Source organism: Hemitrygon akajei, chromosome 8 (assembly GCF_048418815.1).
Source record: "Hemitrygon akajei chromosome 8, sHemAka1.3, whole genome shotgun sequence".
Lineage (NCBI taxonomy): Eukaryota > Metazoa > Chordata > Chondrichthyes > Myliobatiformes > Dasyatidae > Hemitrygon > Hemitrygon akajei.
Window position 1 is genome coordinate 173,220,671 of NC_133131.1, and position 14,127 is coordinate 173,234,797.

At 45.3% G+C, this 14,127-nt stretch overlaps 1 protein-coding gene across 1 annotated transcript in view; it reads left to right on the forward strand.

Annotated features, from left to right (window-relative positions):
* Positions 1-6,610: 6,610 nt before the first annotated feature.
* slc52a2 (solute carrier family 52 member 2) overlaps positions 6,611-14,127 on the forward strand; it is a 45,041-nt gene continuing 37,524 nt past the window's right edge. Inside the window, exon 1 of the mRNA XM_073055109.1 lies at positions 6,611-6,723. Coding sequence (XP_072911210.1) covers positions 6,705-6,723 — 19 coding nt within the window. The 5' untranslated portion in view covers positions 6,611-6,704. The remainder of the gene's footprint in view (positions 6,724-14,127) is intronic.

Sequence of the window (14,127 nt, forward strand, 5' to 3'; positions counted from 1 at the left end):
TGGTGATGATCTTTGCATTATCAATGGGGACGGGAGAGGCTCCGGAGGATTGGAGGGTTGCGGATGTTGTTCCCTTATTCAAGAAAGGGTGTAGAGATAGCCCAGGAAATTACAGACCAGTGAGTCTTACTTCAGTGGTTGGTAAGTTGATGGAAAAGATCCTGAGAGGCAGGATTTATGAAGATTTGGAGAGGCATAATATGATTAGGGATATTCAGCATGGCTTTGTCAAAGTCAGGTCGTGCCTTACGAGTCTGATGTGACTAAACACATTGATGAAGTTAGAGCATTAGATATAGCATATATGGATTTCAGCAAGGCATTTGATAAAGTACTCTATGCAAGGCTTATTGAGAAAATAAGGAGGTATGGGATCCAAGCGGACAGAAGGCAAAGAGTGGGTGTAGACAGGTCATATTCTGCATGGAGTTTGGTCACTAGTGGTGTGCCTCAGGGATCTGTTCTGGGACCCCTTCTCTTCGTGAGGTATTTAAAATTATGAGGGGGATAGATAGATTTGACATGGATAGGCTTTTTCCGTTGAGAGTAGGGGAGATTCAAACAAGAGGACATGAGTTGAGAGTTAGGGGGCAAAAGTTTAGGGGTAACACGAGGGGGAACTTCTTTACTCAGAGAGTGGTAGCTGTGTGGAACGAGCTTCCAGTAGAAGTTGTAGAGGCAGGTTCGATATTGTCATTTAAAAAAAATTGGATAGGTATATGTACAGGAAAGGAATGGAGGGTTATGGGCTGAGTGCATGTAGGTGGGACTAGGTGAGAGTAAGTGGTCGGCATGGACTAGAAGGGCTGAGATGGCCAGTTTCCATGCTGTAATTGTTATATGGTTATAGGATGAGGAAGTGGGGGGATGGGTTAGTAAATTTGATGATGACACTAAGGTTGGGGGTGTTGTGGATAGTGTGGAGGGCTGTCAGATGTTACAGTAGGACAGTGATGGGATGCAAAACTGGGCTGAGAAATGGGAAATGGAATTCAACCCAGATAAGTGTGAGATGGTTCATGATGGCAGAATATGGTATTAATGGTAAGACTCTTGGCAGTGTGGAGGATCAGAGGGATCTTGGGGGTCCAAGCCCATAGGACTTTCAAAGCTGTTGCGCAGGTTGACTCTGTGGCTATGAAAGCATATGGTGCATTGGCCTTCATCAACCCTGGGATTGCGTTTAAGAGCCGAGAGGTAATGTTACAGCTTCATTGGACCCCGGTCAGACCCCACTTGGAGTACTGTGCTCAGTTCTGGTTGCCTCACTACAGGAAGGATGTGGGAACCACAGAAAGGATGCAGAGATTTACAAGGATGTTGCCTGGATTGGGGAGCATGCCTTATGAGAATAGGTTGAGTGAACTCGGCCTTTTCTCCTTGGAGCGACGGAGGATGAGAGGTGACCTGATAAAGAGGTGTACAAGATGATGACAGGCATTGATCGTGTGGATAGTCAGAGGCTTTTTCCCAGGGCTGAAATGGCTAGCATGAGAGGGCCTAGTTTTATGGTGCTTGGAAGTAGGTACAGAGGAGATATCAGGGGTAAGTTTTTTACGCAGAGAGTGGTGAGTGCTTGGAATGGGATGCAGGCGGCTGTGGTGGTGGAAGCAGAAATGATAGGGTCTTTTTAGAGACTCCTGGATAGGTACATGGAGCTTAGGAGAAAGAGGCTATGGGTAACCCTAGGTAATTTCTAAGGTAAGGACAGGAAAGGGCCTGTATTGTGCTGTAGGTTTTCTATGTTTCTATTTCTTCCTCTTTCACACTCACAGTCATGGAGCTCCAAAATTATCCGCCTTCCCTCCCACCCCCAATACCACCCTAATCCTTAAACATTAAGTGTGTGCCTCCTCCTTGAAGGTCACAAAACAGAATAAGGCATGTCCAGGGTGATGAGACTCCTTATTGATGGAAGCTGACTTTTTGAGGCATCGCTGTTTGAAGGTGTCCTTGAAGCTGGGAGGCCAGTGCCAATGATGTAGCCGACTAAGTTTCTGCAGCTTTTTCCAATCCTGTGCAGAGGACCCTCCACATCCAACAATGATGCAACCAGTTAGAATGCCCTCAATGGTTCATCTGAACTAATCTGCGAGAGTCCTTGGTGAAATATCAATTCTCTGATATAAACACGTGGAAATTAATTTTATTTTCTGATTGTCATCTATATTTGCATTCTTCCTGACAACATCTAAATCTAACAACTGAACTGTAGTTTAAAGATCAAAGATTAGCTTTATATCAAAACACAGTGAAATGCATCATTTGTGTCAATAGCCAACACAGTCCGAGGATGTGCTGGGGGCAGCCTGCAACTGGCGCTATGCTTCTGGTGCCAACATAAGATGTCCACAATTTACTAACACATATGTCTTTGGAATGTGGGAGGAAACCCTGGCACCCAGAGGAAACACACACAATCGTGGCGAGAACATACGAACTCCTTACAGATAGTGGTGGGAATTGAACCAAGATTGCTGGCATTACAGTAAAAGTATTGCTCTGGGTGTTCTGCTCTCATATTCTTCTTCTCCTTATCAAAATATCCTAAGTATCTTGTCTTTCTGGCAAGGCCAGCCAGTGATTATTGCCTGTCACTAACTGTCAGTTAGGAAAAGGGGAAGTACAACGAGATCTAGGTGTCCTTGTTCATCAGTCACTGAAAGTAAGCATGCAGGTACAGCAGGCAGGGAAGAAAGCTAATGGCATGTTGGCCTTCATAACAAGGGGAGTTGAGTATAGGAGCAAAGAGGTCCTTCTGCAGTTGTACAGGGCCCTGGTGAGACCACACCTGGAGTATTGTGTTCAGTTTTCGTCTCCAAATTTGAGGAAGCACATTCTTGTTATTGAAGGAGTTCAGCATAGGTTAATTCCTGAAATGGCGGGACAGTCATATGTTGAAAAATTGGAGCGACTGTGCTTGTATACACTGGAATTTAGAAGGATGAGAGGGGATCTGATTGAAACATACAAGATTATTAAGGGATTGGACACAGTAGAGGCAGGAAAAATGTTCCCGATGTTGGGGGAGTCCAGAACCAGTGACCACAGTTTAAGAATAAGGGGGTAGGCCATTTAGAACAGAGTTGAGGAAAAACTTTTTCACCCAGAATGTTCCCTATGGAATGCTCTGCCTCAGAAGGCAGTGGAGGCCAATTCTCTGGAAGCTTTCAAGAAAGAGTTAGATAGAGCTCTTAAAGATAGCGGATATGGGGAGAAGGCAGGAATGGGGTACTGATTGTGGATGATCAGCCGTGATCACATTGAATGGCGGAGCTGGCTCGAAGGGCCGGATGGCCTACTCCTCCACCTATTGTCTATTGTCTTGACCAAGTCACTTTGAAGGTTCACATTAATCAATTAGATTGCCACTGTACAGACTCAGGTGGGCAGTGGCAGATTTTCTTCCTTGAAGAACATGAGTAAAATAAATTGATTTTATGAAAATTCAATAGTTTTGTGATCATGACAGGATCATATGTAAGGATGTGAAAGCTTCAGAGAGAGTGCAGAGGAGATATACCAGGAATGTGAGCATGGCTTTTGAGCAAGCTAGGACTTTCCCCTTCAGAGCAAAAGAAGATGAGATGTGACTTGATGAAAGTGTACAAGATAATAAGAGGCATAGATCAACTGGACAGCCACAGACTTTTTTCCCCAGGGTGGAAATGGCTAATACAAGGAGGCATTACTTTCAGTGTTTGGAGGAAAGTAAGATGGGATATCAGAGGCAGGTATTTTACTCAGAGGGTGATGGGTGAGGGGAACATGCTGCTGAGGTGGTGGTAGAGGAAAATACATTAAGGACCACACTTGGAATAGTATGTACTCCAGATTACAGGAAAAATATGATAGTGCTGGAGAAAATTCATAGCAGATTCATCAGAATGAATTGGAGGACTTTAGTTTTGGGGAGAGATTGGATTATTGTAAATGGACAAAAAGATCAACATGAAGGGGCAACATGGTAGCTCAGTGGTTTGCATAATGCTTCATAGCACCAGTGATTGGAAGATCGGGTTTCAATTCCTGCCACTGTATTTAAGGAGTTTGTATGTTCTCCCTGTGAGTGCGTGCTCCAGTTTGTGCATTCTCAGGGTGCTCCGGTTTCCTTCCACATACCAAAAGTGTACAAGTTAAGGCTAGTCAGTTGTGGGCATGCTATGTTGGTGGCAGAAGGATGGTGACACTTGCAGCTTGCCTCCAGCAGATCTCCATACTGTGGTGGTTGTTGACACAAACAACATATTTCACTGTATGTGTCGATGATTCAATGTGCCTATGACCAACAAAGGTCATCTTCAGTTCAAGGATCTTTAGGGTGCTGCTGTATAGCTACTCATGAACTTCCTTTGAGGACTGCACATTTCTCACTATTCCTGTCTCTCCTGATCTTTGTAGCCTTTTCTAAAGATGTTCCCAAATGTTTCATGTACATCAAAGTTATCCAGTGTTGTAGAAACGTAAGTCACTGTCCTAGAACAAAAGGGCAATCTAGGTCTTAATGTCTGCTCTTCTATTCACTATGAACGTGGCTGACATTGACTTCATTACCTTATTCCCACCTTCTCACTTACCCCTGTCCCTCTTTAACATCTGCTTTCTTCTGGAATATACATATGTAATAACTTGACCTCAAATAACTTCTTTGAGAGAGTATACTAGTAATTTCAGAGAGCAGTACTCAGTGCTATTGGTCAACTTTAGGCATGAAAACCAGCTTTTCTTTCATTGGAAGCTATAAATAATTAAGAAATTAAAGTTGCAATCATATTATTATCAACAGTTTCCACATTGATACAGCATCTGTGAATAAAAGGGGACAATGAATAATGAAAAAGACAAATTAGTTAAAGGATTTTGCAGGGTTCTTCTTATCATCTCCATAGTAACACTCTACCCAACCACCCCCCCATCCCCACTTAATCTTACCTCAAATACTTCCTCCTACCCCTCCCCATCCCAAAGGAAGGGAAAAAAAAGAATTCCAAATGCTCTGGAAGTTGCAGTTTAAACCTTAATCTTCACTTCTTCAGATCCCTGATGAGTGAAAATCAAATTTCACAAGTAGCTGTTTAAAAATGTAATATCAATGGTCATTTGGAACTCGGGAAAGCTCACCAACACCTCTATTTTCTGAGAAGGCTGGAGGGGAGCTGGATTATGCACATCTATAAGCAGGTCCTTCTACAGATGTGCAGTTGAGAGCATCCTAACATGTTGCATCACCTCATGATATGGAAACTGCACTGCAATGGACAGGAAGATGCTATAATAGGTAGTCAAAACTGCCTGACACATTACTGGCACCAGCCTACCCACCATTAAGTACATACAGTATATACAGAAAGGTGCCAGAAAAAGGCCAGTAACATCATGAAGGATCCTTCCCACTCTGCTCATGGTCTGTTTATCCTACTTCCATCAGGGAGAGAATCCATTCCAGGACCACCAGTCTCAAAATCAGTTATTTTTCCCAAGCCGTATGGCTGAACAACACCTCCACCCACTAACCCACCCTTCCAAATTCCACCACCAGTACTTCATCATTTAACGTCAGTCACCTTGTGTACAGACATTTCTGTGGCTAGCATCATTTTGCGAACATAAATCAATCTATGTATACAAGATTTCATATGTATTTATATTTACTGTGTTATTTTAGTATTATGTTCTTTATCTCATTATGTTATTATGCAGCATCAGATCCAGAATAACAATTATTTTGTTTTCCTTTACACTTGTGTACTAGAAATGACATTAAGCAATCTTGAATTTTCAATTATCAATCTTGAAATGTTGTATCTTTAATTTCTGCTTTTATTTTCACTGCCTGCAAGAAATACCTTCTGAATTACTGGAAATTGTGCGTATTGTTCTGGATTCCAGCACCCCTTGTGTTCACAGTAATATTATTTTAACTTGTATTAGGAGTGATATTGTTGTACACCACCAGGAGTTTTGCCAAGCCCTTTACTTCGGAAGGACTGACGTCAACTATATGTCTTCTGAAAGGTGGAGGAAATGGAGACTAAAATCTGCACAAAATCTGCAGGAGAAACTCAGAACTCAGCAGGTCAGGCATTATCTATGGAATGCCTCAAAAAGGCGGCATCTGTCATTAAGGACCCCCATCACCCAGGACCTTGCTACCATCAGGGGCCTGAAGACACACACTCAGGAAGTTCCTTCTGCTCCACCATCAGATTTCTGAATGGACAAGGAGCCCCTGAACATTACCTCGCCATTTTTGTTCTTTTTTGCTCTCTTTAAGTAGTACTTATTTTATTATATATTTCTTATTGTTATTGATAGTTTCATTTAATTATCTATTTTTATTGTTATTTATAGGATTGTTTAATTATCTATTTGCAATGCATTGCTGTCGCAAAACAACATATTTCACGACGTATGCCAGTGATATTAAATTTGATCCTGTTCTGATTCTGGGATAAACAGTCGACGTTTTGGGCTAAGAAATACATTCTGTTCCCTCTGGCCCCTTGGACCGGCTGGCTTGGCATTCCTGTCGGCAGAAAAAAAGAAGGGCTCGCCCCTTTAAGGAGAGAGGTTCCCTGACGGAACCGGAGGCTGGCCATCATTGGAAGGAGAGCGACCAATGGAGGGGCTGCTTCTTGCGGGGTGCTGTGGCCTGGAGGGTATAAAGGGCTGAGCCGAGCGTGGGGTTATATTTTTTAGAGGCGATGACTCGGCCGGGTGAAGGTAAGGGGTAAGGGGGAGTGTTTTAAAGAAAGACATGAGAGATTATACAAATTCCCGAAATCTTGAGCCTCTCAGCTTCTTACTTTATTCCCGCCCACCTGTCATGTGCCAGTTTGTACTCCTTCCCCTCTTCCCACTTTATTCTGGATTCTTCCCTCTTCCTGACCTGAGTTCCGCCAGCATCTTGTGTGTCTCACCTCCCGCCTTCCAACTTCTTACACGCGCCCCCTAACTACTCATCTTCCCCTCTCCTTCCCCCGCTCACCAGTCACCTGCCGGATTGTACACCATTCTTCCCCACCACCCCCACCTTATTCTGGCTTCTCTCCCCCCCCCCCTTCCTTTCCAGTCCTGGTGATGGGTTTCGGCCCAAAACGTCGACTGTTTGACGTTATCTGATCTGCTGAGTTATTCCAGTATTTTGCGTGTATTGCTCTGGATTTCCAGCACTTGCAGATTTTTTTTTTGTGGAGGAGATAAAATGAGCTAGCTACAGAGGCAGTGCTTGAGGCAAAGATGTGAGATACATTTAAGAATTATATGAACAGGTCAGGAATTGAGACGGATGTGGACTGAGTGGTGAGGAATGGATTTGGCTTGAATGTATCTCATGGTTGACATGAACAACTCAATGCAACAAAGACTTTTATTCATATAAGACAGATATTTCATTCTTACTTGTAATTTGTCATAGCCCCTTCCTACAGCATGCTAGCCACAGTACTGTAGTTATTATTTTAACTTTTGCTCACAGTGATCTAGTTCTACACCACCAGGAGTTTTGCCAAGCCCTGTGCTTTGGAAAGACTGAAGTCAAAAGGCCTGAAATGTTCTCTGTCCATAGAGGTTGGCATGGTAGCGTAACATTTAGTGCATCTCTGAACAATTCCAATCAGTATTCAATTCCCACCACTGTTAGTCAGGAGTTTGTATGTTCCCTCTCATGACTGCATGGCTTTCTTCCAGGCTCCAGTTTCCTCCCATATTTTTAAAAAGATGTTTTGGTTATAAGTTGTGGGCAGACAATGTTGGTGCCAGAAGCATGATGACACTTGTAGGCTGCCCCAGCAAATCCTTAGACTGTTGGTCAGGACTCCCTTGACCTCCAACACTCGGAGGAAATAATCCAAGTTTGTCCAGCCTCTCCGAAGCCTCAACATTCTTTCTGTAATGGGGACGACCAGACCTGCACACAATACTTCAAATGCAACCCAACCAAAACTTGTACACCTGTACCGTGTCTGACTAGCTCTTGCCCCTGTCAGAGATGTCACAGAAGCAGACCCTTTGGCTCATCTGGTCCGTGCTGAACTGTTATCCTGCCTCATCCCATTACCAGCAGCTGGACTCATCCACGTATGTATCCAAATTTCTCTTAAATGTTGCAATTAAACCCATGTCCACCACTTCAGTTGGCAGCACGTTCCATACATGTACCAGCCTCTGAGTTCCCTCAGTTCCCTTTAAATGTTTCACCTTTAATCTAGTTATTAGTTTTTTCCTCTATCTATACCCTTCATAATTTTGGATAACTAATTAAATCTCCCCTCATTTTCCTATCCTATGGTTCAGGGAATAAAGTACTAACCTATTCAACTTTTCCCATTGGTTTAGGTCTTCATGTCTTAGCAACATCCTTGTAAATTTCTGTTTCAATTTTATTGAAATCTTTTCTGTAGGTAGGTGACCAGAATTATACACAATACACCAAATTTGTCCTCAAACATCTTAGACCCTAAGAATTCAGTCATTTGGTCCATTCAGTCTGCTCTGCCATTTCGTGGCTGATCCATTTCCCTCTCCACCCCAATCAGTCTCTCTGTAGAGAGAATCTACAGAGATTATAGACAATAGGTGCAGAAGTAGACTATTCAGCCCTTCGAGCCAGCACCGCCATTCTGAGATCATGGCTGATCATCTACTATCAATACCCGGTTCCTGCCTTGTCCCCATATCCCTTGATTCCCCTATCCATAAGATACCTATCTAGCTCCTTCTTGAAAGCATCCAGAGAATTGGCCTCCACAACGTTCTGAGGCAGTGCATTCCAAACCCCCACAACTCTCTGGGAGAAGAAGTTTTTCCTTAACTCTGTCCGAAATGACCTACCCCTTATTCTCAAACCATGGCCTCTGGTACTGGACTCTCCCAACATCTGGAACATATTTCCTGCCTCTATCTTGTCCAATCCCTTAATAATCTTACATGTTGCAATCAGATCCCCTCTCAATCTCCTTAATTCCAGTGTGTACAAGCCCAGTCTCTCTAACCTCTCTGCGTAAGACAGTCCAGACATCCCAGGAATTAACCTTGTGAATCTACGCTGCACTTCCTCTACAGCCAGGATGTCCTTCCTTAACCCTGGAGACCAAAACTGTACACAATACTCAAGGTGTGGTCTCACCAGGGCCCTGTACAAATGTAAAAGGATTTCCTTGCTCTTGTACTCAATTCCCTTTGTAATAAAGGCCAACATGCCATTAGCCTTCTTTATTGCCTGCTGCACTTGCTCATTCACCTTCAGTGACTGATGAACAAGGACTCCAAGATCTCACACAAAATGCTGGTAGAACACAGCAGGCTAGGCAGCATCTTTAGGGAGAAGCGATGTCAACGTTTCGGGCCGAGACCCTTCGTCAGGACTAACCGAAAGGAAAGATAGAGATTTGAAAGTAGAGGGGGGAGGGGGAAATGCGAAATGATAGGAGTAGACCAGAGGGGGTGGGATGAAGCTAAGAGCTGGAAAGGTGATTGGCGAAAGGGATACAGAGCTGGAGAAGGGAAAGGATCATGGGACGGGAGGCCTCAGGAGAAAGAAAGGGGGGGGGAGCACCAGAGGGAGATGGAGAACAGGCAAACAACTAAATATGTCAGGGATGGGGTAAGAAGGGGAGGAGGGGCATTAACGGAAGTTGGAGGTCAATGTTCATGCCATCAGGTTGGAGGCTATCCAGCCGGTATTAAGGTGTTGTTCCTCCAACCTGAGTGTGGCTTCATCTTGACAGTAGAGGAGGCCATGGATAGACATCAAAATGGGAATGGGATGTGAAATTAAAATGTGTGGCCACTGGGAGATCCTGCTTTCTCTGGCGGACCGAGCGTAGGTGTTCCATGAAACGGTCTCCCAGTCTGTGTTGGGTCTTGCCAATATATAAAAGGCCACACCGGGAGCACCGGATGCAGTATACCACACCAGCTGACTCACAGGTGAAGTGTTGCCTCACCTGGAAGGACTGTCTGGGGCCCTGAATGGTGGTGAGGGAGGATGTGTAATGGCAGGTGTAGCACTTGTTCCGCTTACAAGGATAAGTGCCAGGAGGGAGATCGGTGGGAAGGGATGGGGGGGACGAATGGACAAGGAAGTCGCGTAGGGAGCGATCCCTGCGAAAAGCAGAAAGGGGGGGAGGGAAAGATGTGCTTGGTAGTGGGATCCCGTTGGAGGTGGCAGAAGTTACGGAGAATTATATGTTGGACCTGGAGGCTGGTGGGGCGGTAGGTAAGGACAAGGGGAACCCTATCCCGAGTGGGGTGGCGGGTGGATGGGGTGAGGGCAGATGTGCGGGAAATGGGAGAGATGCGTTTGAGAGCAGAGTTGATGGTGGATGAAGGGAAGTCCCTTTGCTTAAAAAAGGAAGACATCTCCTTCGTCCTGGAAAGAAAAGCCTCATCCTGAGAGCAGATGCGGTGGAGACGGAGGAATTGTGAGAAGGGGACAGCATTTTTGCAAGAGACAGGGTGGGAAGAGGAATAGTCCAGGTAGCTGTGAGAGTCTGTAGGCTTATAGTAGATATCAGTAGATAGGCTGTGTCCAGAGATGGAGACAGAAAGATCAAGAAAGGGGAGGGAGGTGTCGGAAATGGACCAGGTAAATTTGAGGGCAGGGTGAAAGTTGGAGGCAAAGTTAATAAAGTCGACGAGCTCAGCACGCATGCAAGAGGCAGCGCCAATGCAGTCGTCGATGTAGCGAAGGAAAAGAGGGGGATGGACTGTTCCACAAAGCCAACAAAAAGGCAGGCATAACTGGGACCCATACGGGTGCCCATGGCTACACCCTTGGTTTGGAGGAAGTGGGAGGAGCCAAAGGAGAAATTATTGAGAGTAATAACTAATTCCGCTAGACGGAGGAGAGTGGTTGTAGAGGGGATTTGGTTAGGTCTGGAATCCAAAAAAAACCGAAGAGCTTCGAGTCCATCTCGGTGGGGGATGGAGGTATATAGGGACTGGACGTCCATGGTGAAAATAAGATGTTGGGGGCCAGGGAACTTAAAATCATTGAAAAAATTCAAAGCATGAGAAGTGTCACGAACATAGGTGGGAAGAGATTGAATAAGGGGGGATAAGACAGTGTCAAGGTATGCAGAAATGAGTTCAGTGGGACAGGAGCAAGCTGAGACAATAGGTCTACCTGGACAGGCAGGTTTGTGAATCTTGGGTAGGAGGTAGAAACGGGAAGTGCGGGTGTGGGAACTATGAGGTTTGTGGCAGTGGATGGGAGATCCACTGCCACAAAAAAGGAGATGTCTTCCTTTTTTAAGCAAAGGGGCTTCCCTTCGTCCACCATCAACTCTGCTCTCAAACGCATCTCTCCCATTTCCCGCACATCTGCCCTCACCCCATCCACCCGCCACCCCACTCGGGATAGGGTTCCCCTTGTCCTTACCTACCACCCCACCAGCCTCCAGGTCCAACATATAATTCTCCGTAACTTCTGCCACCTCCAATGGGATCCCACTACCAAACACATTTTTCCCTCCCCCCCCTTCTGCTTTTCGCAGGGATCGCTCCCTACGCGACTCCCTTGTCCACTTGTCCCCCCCATCCTTTACCACCTGTTGGGGTTGAAATTCTGCCCTGTGTTCGTTTAGGAAGAGAGACAACCAACACCGGAATATTACAAAACTTGGGTTTATTGCAGAATCCGTAACTGGCACAGCGAATCGACGGAGTCGCTGGAGAAGGCGCGTTCCGACTTCCCCTTACAATCTGCTCTTATTTATATCCCTTTTCCCCCCAGCACAACCCCCCGCTACATATTAGGTAATATCGGGCACTTGTGTCCATCTTATTGGCCCGCTGCCATACACTCACGAGTTACCTGTTTCTTTTGTTTACTGAATCGCGTGACACTGGTAGTTTCGGTGTAGCGGAATCCCCAGTTTCGCTTCCCCCCTCCCTCGCATTACGTGAGCCACTCCTGACCTGTAATGGCAGTCTCGAATTAACCCTAACATTAACCCAAACACACCACTTATCCTTCTGGCACTTATCCTTGTAAGCGGAACAAGTGCTACACCTGCTATTACACTTCCTCCCTCACCACCATTCAGGGCCCCAGACAGTCCTTCCAGGTGAGGTGACACTTCACCTGTGAGTCGGCTGGTGTGGTATACTGTGTCCGGTGCTCCCAGTCTGGCCTTTTATATATTGGCAAGACCCAACGCAGACTGGGAGACCGTTTCGCTGAACACCTACGCTTGGTCCGCCAGAAAAAGCAGGATCTCCCAGTGGCCACACATTTTAATACCACGTCCCATTCCCATTTTGGTATGTCTATCCATGGCCTCCTCTATTGTCAAAATGAATCCAAACTCAGGCTGGAGGAACAACACCTTACATACCAGCTGGGTAGCCTCCAACCTGATGGCATGAACATTGACTTCTCTAACTTCCGTTAATGCCCCTCCTCCCCTTCTTACCCCATCCCTGACATATTTAGTTGTTTGCCTGTTCTCCATCTCCCTCTGGTGCTTCCCCCCCCCCCCCCCTTCTTTCTCCTGAGGCCTCCCGTCCCATGATCCTTTCCCTTTTCCAGCTCTGTATCCCTTTCGCCAATCACCTTTCCAGCTCTTAGCTTCATCCCACCCCCTCCGGTCTTTTATCATTTCGCATTTCCCCCTCCCCCCTCTACTTTCAAATCTCTTACTATCTTTCCTTTCAGTAAGTCCTGACGAAGGGTCTCGGCCCAAAACGTCGACATCGCTTCTCCCTATAGATGCTGCCTAGCCTGCTGTGTTCTACAAGCATTTTGTGTGTGTTGTTGTTTGAATTTCCAGCATCTGCAGATTTCCTCGTGTTGACTCCTAGATCTCTGTATTTCTCCCTTACCTAACCCTACACCGTTCAGATAATAATCTGCCTTCCTGTTCTTCCTCCCAAAGTGGATAACCTCACACTTATTCACATTAAACATCATCTGCCTACTCACTCAGCCTATCCAAGTCACCCTGAATTCTAACATCCTCATCACATGTCATACTGCCACCAGCTTAGTATCATCAGCAAACGTGCTGATGTTATTCTCAATGCCTTCATCTAAATCGTTGATGTAAATTGTAAACAGCTGTGGTCCCAATACCGAGCCCTGTGGCACCCCACTAGTCACCACCTGCCATTCCGAGAAACACCCATTCACCATTACCCTTTGCTTTCTATCTGCCAACCAGTTTTCTATCCATGTCAATATCTTCCCCCCCAATGCCATGAGCTCTGATTTTACCCACCAATCTCCTATGTGGGACCTTATCAAATGCCTTCTGAAAATCGAGGTACACTACATCCACTGGATCTCCCTTGTCTAACTTCCTGGTTACATCCTCGAAAAACTCCAATAGATTAGTCAACAATGATTTGTCCTTGGTAAATCCATGCTGGCTCGGCCCAATCCTATCACTGCTATCTAGATATGCCACTATTTCATCTTTAATAATGGACTCTAGCATCTTCCCCACTACTGATGTTAGGCTGACAGGACGATAGTTCTCTGTTTTCTTCCTCCCTCCTTTCTTAAAAAGTGGGATAACATTAGCCATTCTCCAATCCTCAGGAACTGATCCTGAATCTAAGGAACATTGGAAAATGATTACCAATGCATCCCCAATTTCCAGAGCCACCTCCTTTAGTACCCTAGGATGCAGACCATCTGGACCTGGGGATTTGTTAGCCTTCAGTCCCATCAGTCTGCTCATCACTGTTTCCTTCCTAATGTCAATCTGTTTCATTTCCTCTGTTACCCTATGTCCTTGGCCCATCCATACATCTGGGAGATTGCTTGTGTCTTCCCTAGTGAAGACAGATCTAAAGTACTTATTAAATTCTTCTGCCATTTCTCTTGTTTCCCATAACAATTTCACCCAATTCATTCTTCAAGGGCCCAACATTGCTCTTAACTACCGTATCTTCTTTCTCTTCACATACCTAAAAAAGCTTTTGCTATCCTCCTTTATAGCTAGCTTGCGTTCGTACCTCATTTTTTCTCCCTGTATTGCCTTTTTAGTTTCCCAATCATCTGTCCTCCCACTCACTGTAGCTCTGTCATACTTCCTTTTTTTTAATGCTATGCAATCTCTGACTTCCTTTGTCAACCACTGTGACCCCTTTCCGCCCTTTGAATCCTTCCTTCTCCGG